The following is a 9,558-nucleotide window of genomic DNA, read 5'->3' on the forward strand; positions in this document are numbered from 1 at the left end:
ATTTAAAGAAAAATAACAACAAAAATTAATAAAGAGCATCATAAGAAAAATAAAACACAGAACAATAAAATACTAAATTAAATCACTCTGTGTTAAACACCAAAGAAAACAGATGTGTTTATAAAAGAGATTTAAAAACAGGAAGTGAAGTGTCCTGTCTAATGTTGAGGGGCAGATTGTTCCAGAGTTTAGGGCCCACGACTGAAAAAGCCTGATCTCCTCTGAGCTTCAAACTGGTTGTTGGTACAACCAAAAGCAGCTGATCAGTTGATCTCAGCACCCGAGAAGAAACACATGGTTGAAGCTCAGAGAGCGTTGAGGGTGCAAGGCCATTTAGACACTTAAATTCATATCAATTCAATTCAAAAATACTTTATTAATCCCAGAGGGAAATTATTTGTTGTTGTAGCTTGTTACCCTTATTTCATTAAGAGATGTTCTAGATACTGATGGCTGTAGACAGGAAGGATCTCTTGTAAAGGTCCATCCCGCAGTGGATCCTAAGAAACTGGCTGCAGATGCCGTCCGATCCGTCCAACCAGACTCAGCTGGCCTCTCGGTTCCCCCGGGCTGTAGGACCACCCGAATGCCAGGCAGAACTCCTCCCAGAGCGATGGCCACTCCTCCCAGCAGTCTGCTGAGCTCCTCGTTGCCACGGACAGCCAACTGTAGGTGCTGATGTACGATCCTGTCCTTCTGCTGTCATGAGCCGTGTTTCCTGCTAGTTCCAGGATCTCAGTGGTCAGGCACTTGAGCACAGCTGGCAGGTAGATGAGAATGCATCCAGAGAACATCCTTTCACCTCATTTGAGATTTGGGGCTGTAGTTGAGATATTATTTGAGCTTTTGAGATGTTAATCAGCTGCTGTTGGTTGTAGAAAACTGCCTTGTTGCCATGGTTACGCATCATAACAAATGTCCAAAACTAAAAAAGTTTCTGTAAAAATCCTTCCAGCTGCTCAGCATCTGATACCAGAGGAAACAATCATCCAAAAAATGTGATTTACATCCAGAAAAAGAGGAATTAAAGTTTCCAAAAGAAAATTCTCAGAATGAAAGTAACAGAGCTGCTCCAACATGCAGCCACCTGCAGCGGCGCAATTCTAGAACCAACAGCAGGATTTTTAAAACTATTCTGTTACGTTCTGTTACGTGTCCCTGTGATGGACTTGCAACCCGTCCAGGGTGTACCCCGCCCCTCGCACATTGATTGCTGGACATGGGCACCAGCGACCCCCGTGACCCAAAATGGAACAAGCGGGTAAAGAAAATGGATGGATGGATTCTGTTACGTACAGGGAGCCAGTGAAGGGAGGATAAAACTGGTGAAATGTGCTCAAACATACAAGTTCCTGTTAAAAGCCGATGTAGTATGACATATGCAGGATATATTCATACATTTCGCGAGTTCTTCATTTTTCTGATTGTGTAAATGTCGTGCATTGAGTTTAACAGAAATGTAACGAGAGACGTTATTTACCTTTGACCCATCAAAATGAATGCGGTCATTTATTTGCAGAATCAAAGTTTAACATCACACATTTACATGAATTTGGCAAAATATGAAAACAATAACATGGCTAGTTTCACAGAAAGTGGGCACAATACGGCGATTGTCCTCACTTCTCAGCAGAACAGCAGACATCAATCACACGACGGTGATTGAGAACTTTGCTTCAGATATTTCTAAAATATCTGTAATGATTTTAGGAGAAAGGAGAGTTTAAGATGGAAAATGGAGATTTATCTTACAGAGAGATGTGTGAGGGAATTAATCTGTTTGACCAGAAACGTGCACGCTCCTTCAGTTCTCAGCTTGGTCACGGTACGCTTGGTCGAAGTAGAACTTTTACCTGGTTGACGATAGGTCAGCGTCGGTATAGAATCCTTCCTTTGACTCTTTCAGCGTCTCCGTTGAGAACAGCTAAAATACTTCGAGAGTCGTGCGAGGTTATCCAAACAGAAGTTATAATTCCCAAAATCGTCCCTGCATTCTGGCTTCCAATAGAAGCATTCTGGACGCCTGCGTTAGCATCCAAGAACTCTGAACTCTTTAACTCTCTTCAGAGAGTTAAAGTCTGGAACTCTTCTCCAGGAAAAACTTTCAAGCTCTGAAAACTCCCATGTTGAACTCATTCTAGAGCGCAGCAGCAGCCACTGAACTGGGAAGTTGCCACATTTAAATGGGTCGACTTCCGGTTCATTTGAGAGCTTTCTAATTGGTCGATGGACCAGAAAAGAGGTGTGGTTTGTGATGTAAGGTGTTATCAAAGTCAAGGACAGAGATTAAGTTTGTTTAAAACAGACAGAAAGATTATTGGAGAAAACCAGACTTCGTGGAGTCAAACTCTCCTGTATCTTCTGTAAAAGTTAAACATGACATTTCTTTTTCAGTAAACTTTTAGTTGACCGAAACTTGAACCTTAACACACTTACAAAACTTGCTCATTGAAGACAGAAAAATCAAGAAATGCATATTAACCTGATTTCTTCTTAGAATGAGGAATAAAAATCATTACTTACTGTTTATGTAAATAAAAATGAGTAGTTCTCTTCAACCTGTAAACATTGAGTGAACTAACACAATTTGATTATCAAACATTTGTAAAATAGTAATCATAGAGAATTGTCTTTTCTACTTGATTAATTCAAGAAAGAAAGTCTCAGGATGGGTCAAACTGTATTTCTGGATGCAGATCAATGAAATAACAGTTTCTGTCCATCTGGTCAGATTTGACATCAGATCAAGTTCACTACACCGAGCTGCAGCATTTTGGATGATTTGGAGACGTGAAGGGGAGACCTGACTGACCCCCCCTTTAAAGCACGTTACAGTTGTCTAGTCGGGTTGAAATGAAGGCATGGACTATTTTATCCAGGTCAGGTCTGGTCAACACTGACAAGTTTAGCAATCTGCTCTAAGTGGAAGAAACTTTTCTGCAGAACTGAGTTAATCTGTTTATTAATCTTAAAATCAGGGTCTAAAACCATCCTGAGATTAGTGACATCAAGTCAAAGTTTAAAGGAACAGAGACAGCAGTAGGGATAAGGCTAAACACAATAACTTGAGTTATTTGGTCGTTAAAACAAGACAAAATTGAAGCCATCTATGTCCTAATAATGTAATCAAGACATGTTAACAGTGGGCGAACTGTTTTCATGGATTCAAGTTTCTTTTATTGTCATATCAGCTCACATTTGAATATTATGGTGCAAAGTTCTTACTCAGGTCCCAGATCAAGAAGCCTAAAAATTAACTAATCATTAAATACAAAAGAGTATATATATATATATACATATATATATACATATATATATACATATATATATATATATACATACATATATATATACATACATATATATATACATATACATATACATATACATATATATATATACACACACATACATACATACATACATACATACATACATATACTGTATATATATTCTGGTTAGAGGTTTTTTTTTTTATTTAATCAAAAAGTGAAATAATAAGTGTAACTGATCAGCATGCTGCAAAATCAGCCACAGATTTTTACTTGAACCACACGTATGTCACCACTAAAGCCCCAGTATTAATTAATTTGAACACAGTTTTGTCACGATCCTCAATGTTGGAACCCAATTGCAGAGAGATGAGTGAGGCAGGAGTTCAAAAACCAAAACAATTTATTTTTTTAACAACAAAACAAAAGGCTGTCGGTGCAGCAAAACTTACTTTTGGCAGATTGGATCAGAAATAATGCAGAGCAGATCATCAGGGGGGCAGAAACCAGGCAAGGCAGAAGAGGATTGTGAAGTCTGAGAACATAGAACAATCACCGGACAAGGAGTGAAGGAAAGAAAGGCTTTTTATGTGACAGAGGGAGAGTTAGTAATGAGAGCACCTGGGCAAGTGGCTGATGAGGGACAGGTGTGAATGATAAAGACTGAGTGGAGAAGCAGACTGAGGAATGAGAGGAACATAACAGAAACAGATAAACAGAAAATCACACACAAAGCAGAACAATAAAAAATATAAAAAGCAGACAGAGACAGAAACTTGAAAATAGAAGGAAATGATTAAGACTGTGGGATGATAGTTTAAAGATATAAATGTTGGTTTCTGGTTGCAGCTTGAAGGAGGTGGCAGAGGCTTGGCAGATGGGGGGGCAGCGGGGGCCGCTGACCATGACACAGTTTAGTCTGACGTAATTTTCATCCCTTAGTTTATGTAGAGCTGTGCAAACTCATTCTGCCACAAGTCTGGAAAGAAAGGGAGAGGAGGGTGTGTGTGTGTGTGTGTGTGTGTGTGTGTGTGTGTGTTTGGAAGTGGAAATGGGCAGCAGGGAGGAGGAATGTGAAACATTTCTGATGCTGGACCAGTGGCTGTTTACACTGCAGTCAGCCCGTGACATCAGAGTCCAGACTTTTTAAATGTCAGCAGGCACATGAATGAGCAGTTAGCAAACAGCTTCACTGGCTGCACTGCTCCTTTACGCAGGTTCGAGACAGACTGAGCTCCATCAACAACATAATCCCCGCTCATGGACCGAGTGTGTGTCTGCGTGATGATGTTGGTTGTACTGCTGTTTGTGGCTACTCAGGTGAGAACTGCTGATTATTTTGTTATTTCTCAATTATGTGACTGAGAATGAGCCATTTCCAGTGTTTTTAACTTTCCTCTTTGAAGGTACATAACTACCTGAAGAAGGTGGAAAATATGAACGCATACAATTCATTCATAAATTTTAAATATTTCATTCTTTGTGTTTATTTATGAACTCAAACAGAGGTAGCCTATAGGGGCTGCGGTAGCTCGGTGGGCTTATAGTCCTGAGGTTGCAGGTTCAAGCCCAGGTTGCATCAAGAAGGGCATCCGGTGTTAAACAAATTGCCAAATATTTCATGCAAGTTTGCTTACAGAGGTGACCTCTGAAAAGGGGAGCAGCCGAAAAAAATCTAACAAACAGGGATTTGAAATTAAGATTGAGAGGAATGAACAAAGCTATCATCCTGATGAACACATTACTGTAAAAGATCCAAAATTACATACTTTTTCAAAAAGATATTCATTGCAAACTTTAAAAATCAAAGATGAAAATGTTACCCTGAACTATAACATAAGGTCCAGTTTGAAAGGATTGTTTTAAATAATTTTTACTGCAGTAGTTTGTTTTATATTGATATTCAATTCTGAAATACAGCTACACAATCAGTGTAAACAAAACACTTTATCTGCTTTCTTTACTGAACCAATCATAAATACATATCAACACAACAAAATTGTTGAACTTCATCCTACATTTTGGATCAACTGAAGACGTTTTAAAGAAGTATTTGGACATCCAGATAATAAACCATTTCAATAGTTCAGTCTAGACGTGACAAATGCATGGACCAGTTTTTCTGCATCATTTTTAGATCAGATGTTTCTAATGTTAGTGATATTACGCAGGTGGAAGAAGAAGGTTCTGGTAACGTTTTTAATGTGGGGGATAAAAGACATGTCCTGATCAAAAATAACACCAAGATTTTTACCATTAGAGCTGGAGGACAGATTAATGCATCTAAGGAGGAGAAAGACTGAAAAATTAATTCCTAAGGGGCTCAGGTCCAAAAACCAAAACCTCAGTCTTGTCTGTTCAAAAGGAGAAAATTAAGAGTCATCCAGGTTTTTATGTCTTTGACATGCTTGTAGTCTAAGTAGCTGATTGGATTCATTGGGTTTAATGGACAAATATAATTGTGTGTCATCAGCATAACAAAGAAAATTTGTCCCATGCTGTTTAATAACTTTACCTAATGGAAGCATATATAAAGTAAAGAGTATTGGTCCAAGCACTGAGCCCTGGGGAACTCCCTGACTAACTTTGGTGTATGAAGAAGATTTATTATTTACATTTACAAACTGGAATCTATCAGATAGATATGATTTAGACCATTTTAGAGCTGTTCCTGTAATCCCAACATCATATTCAAGCCTCTGTAGTAAAATATTGTGATCAACTGCATCAAATGCAGCACTGAGGTCCAACAGGACCAGTAGAGACACAAGTCCATTGTCTGAGGCCATGAGAATATCATTAGTGACTTTTACTAGTACTGTTTCTGTGCTATGATGAGCTCTAAACCCTGACTGAAACTCTTCAAACTGATTATTTCTTTATTATTTTTAAGCATGTATTTGGACATGCATGTCTTCTTCCCTCATCAGAGGTTCTTATTGTCTGCATGTTGTCTCTCCAGGTGCGGTGCCAGCCGTGCAACAGACCCTGTCATTGTCCTGGTCCTGCCCCTCAGTGCCTTGCAGGAGTCTCGCCCGTGCTGGATGGCTGCCGGTGCTGCCAGGTGTGTGCCCGGCAGCGAGGCGAGCCCTGTACTGAGATGTTGCCCTGCGACACTCAGAAAGGACTGCGGTGTGATTACAGTGCCAGCTTTCCTGGGGATCCCGGGGAGTGTGTCAGTGAGTGGAGGACTCATTGTATGGGAGGGCGGTGTTGTGTGCAGGGGTGGGCGGTGAGAGGGGTAGAACAAAAATGTTTGTATGACTGAGACACACAGACAATAAATATTCATAGAGACTGTACAGGCAGGAAAACAAGACATGTCAGTGATCTTCTAGGACACCAGTTAACATCTATTTAGCAGTCCTCCAATCTCTTATATGCCATGCACCACTTTCCTCCCATCTCTCCTCATGAATCACTTCACATCATGGTGCAGGCTCAGCAAAAACAGTGTGTGTTTCTCTTACAGGTCAGGAGGATCTGGGCTGTGAGCTCAATGGCATAACCTACACCGAGGGCCAGTCCTTCCAGCCCTCCTGTGATACTCACTGCACGTGCAGAGATGGAGGGGTGACCTGCGTACCAGCTTGTCCTCTAAATGTTAGGCTTCCCAGTCCGGACTGTCCTAACCCACAATACGTCCGGCTGCCAGGAAAATGCTGCAGAGAATGGGTGTGTGAAAACCTCAACAACACGGTCATTCAGGATGCCATAACAGGTGAGGCCCACAGCTGGGATGGATGCATGTGTGTTTGAGCTTGTGTGCATGTGCCTACATTTTGGTGCAGTATGAGTCTGATCTCCAACACATAGTCCCTGTGCTGACAGACTGCACAGACCTTTAAAAGTCTGAACTTCCTTTTAAAGAATCAAGCCTTCCTGTCTTTTATCATATAAGATAAACTACTGCACAGATTTTAATGAAACTTCTGGGGAAAAAACTAACTTTCACATAGAACTGTGTTTCTTCTGGTTGCCACACCCAACTGACTTTAGAAAACACACAATGTCTATAATTCAGTATTATTTTCAGGGACAGGCCTAAATGTTTGTATTACAGCAGCTGAGAGTCATTCACATTAATTATTCCAGGTGTTATTCATTTTGCAAGATATTTGCGTCAAACATTAGTAATAACTGTGGTGGACTCATTGTTTGTCTGTTAGTAAAATATATCACGAATCATTGGATAGATTTCAATTTAATTTGTAAGTAATGATCATTGGATGTATGTTTACAGTCAATTAACTTTTGGAATAAATCCTGTTGAAGGGAGCCACCAGAGCAAACTGGAATTAGCAAACACAAAAACTAATAAAAATGTCAATTTTCCAAAATTCAGCTAAAATCTGTTGTTGTAGCTGAGTGTCATCCACAAAACACACTCTGACTAGGACATCTCACCATATGCCATTGGATTGTACATAACATTACTTTGAAGGTTTGTTCAAAATGAATATAACTCATTTCTCGAAACATGAACTTTGTTTAAAATCTTGGCATAAAAAGTGGCTTTGCCTTTGATTGTTATATAATAGTGAAATAAGTCATTAAGCTTTTAATAAATTTTAAAGGAATGCATGTTAAAAAATATTTAATAAACTTTATTGTTTTATATATATATATAAAAACAATAAAAACAAACAGCTATCTGTCTGGGTGCTTAACATCCAGTTTTCCTTTCAATAGTTCTTGACCCCAGAGTTCAGATTGTTGTGTCTAAAATTAATAACTGTACAGTACTGCTAAAGGGTAAACAAATCTTCTTCTTTTGGCTTTTCCCTCTTTAGTGGTATCCACAGTGAGTCATCCTCCTCCATCTCTCTGTCCTCTGCATCCTCTGTCCTCTCTCCAACTACCTCCATGTCCTCTCTAACTGCATCCATATATATTTTCTTTGTCTTTTTCCTGGCAGCTGCATTTCTAACAACCTTCTACCAATATACCCACTGTCCCTCCTCTGGACATGTCCAATCCACCTCAGTGTGTCCTCTAACTATATCTCTCAATTGTTCAACCTGTGCTGTACCTCTGATGATCTCATTCTTAATCTTATCCATCCTTGTCACTCCTAAGGAGAACCTCAACATCTTCATTTCTGCTACTGTCTTTTTCACTTCTTTACCACACTCCCCATTTTCCTGGACAGTGGACCCCAAGTACTTGAAGTCCTGCACCTTTGTGACCTCTGCTCCTTGTAGCCTCACTGTTCCACCTCCTCCCTCTCATTCACACACATGTACTCTGTCTTACTATGGCTGACTTTCATTCCTCTTCTTCCAAGTGCATACCTCCACCTCTCCAAGCTCTCTTCCACCTGTTCCCTGTTTTCACCACAAATCACAATGTCATCTGCGCAGGGATTCTTGCCTGACCTCATCCGCTAGTCGGTCCATCACCAGAGCAAACAAGAAGGAGGTCCGAGCCGATCCTTGATACAATCCCACGTCCACCCTCAAAGCTATCTGTCACTCCTGCAGAACATCTCACCACTGTCCTGCTGTCTTCATACATGTCCTGTACCAGTCCAACATACTTCTCTGCCACTCCAGATTTCCTCATGCAATACCACACCTCCTCCCTCGGCACCCTGTCAAATGTTTTTTCTAAATCCACAAAGACACAATGGAGTTCTTTCTGACCCTCTCTGTACTTCTCCATCAGCATCCTCAAAGCAAATTAAATAATAATAATAATAAAAAAAATAAAAATAATAATAATAATAATTTTATTTAAAAAGCACCTTTCATGACACCCAAGGACAATTTACAGCAAGAAACACATCAGAAAGATTGTGTAAAAACAAACAACAGGCACAGTGCAAAGATCAACAGGAATAAATAGAGATATAAAATACATAATGAACATAAAATATACAAAATATTTAAGAAGGATAAGTGAGTCTAAAGAGATGTGTTTTCAGAATCAGAATCAGAATTAGAATAAACTTTATTGGAATTGCACCAAGGTACAAAGCGAATATGTACGTACAGTCGTCCGAAAGATGGGCAGAGTGCACCAAGCTGCAACTACAGGAGAGCGCGGCCATTTTATCTTTATCAGATAATAATCTTTGATAGGAAAAGGGGGAGAAACACGAGGATAGATAGTGGTATTACAAAAAAGATCTTTTACATCTTGTCTATCAGGACATGATTTGAGACATCAAAAAACTCTACCAGCAGCCCAGTTAAAACATGATTACATTTGCATCTGACATCGAGGTGTTGAGATTAGTCCATGAGCGTTTTTTCAGATCAGCCACAGTTTCTGAAGATGTTGT

At 39.7% G+C, this 9,558-nt stretch overlaps 1 protein-coding gene across 1 annotated transcript in view; it reads left to right on the plus strand.

The window, feature by feature from the left end:
• The first annotated feature begins 4,532 nt into the window (after positions 1-4,532).
• Positions 4,533-9,558, plus strand: part of ccn5 (cellular communication network factor 5) — a 30,614-nt gene continuing 25,588 nt past the window's right edge. Inside the window, exons 1-3 of the mRNA XM_037683872.1 lie at positions 4,533-4,592; positions 6,235-6,451; positions 6,745-6,993. Of these exons, the coding sequence (XP_037539800.1) occupies positions 4,533-4,592; positions 6,235-6,451; positions 6,745-6,993 (526 nt within the window). The remainder of the gene's footprint in view (positions 4,593-6,234; positions 6,452-6,744; positions 6,994-9,558) is intronic.

Source organism: Nematolebias whitei, chromosome 11, assembly GCF_014905685.2.
Source record: "Nematolebias whitei isolate Nwh7 chromosome 11, NemWhi1, whole genome shotgun sequence".
Classification (NCBI taxonomy): Eukaryota; Metazoa; Chordata; class Actinopteri; order Cyprinodontiformes; family Rivulidae; genus Nematolebias; species Nematolebias whitei.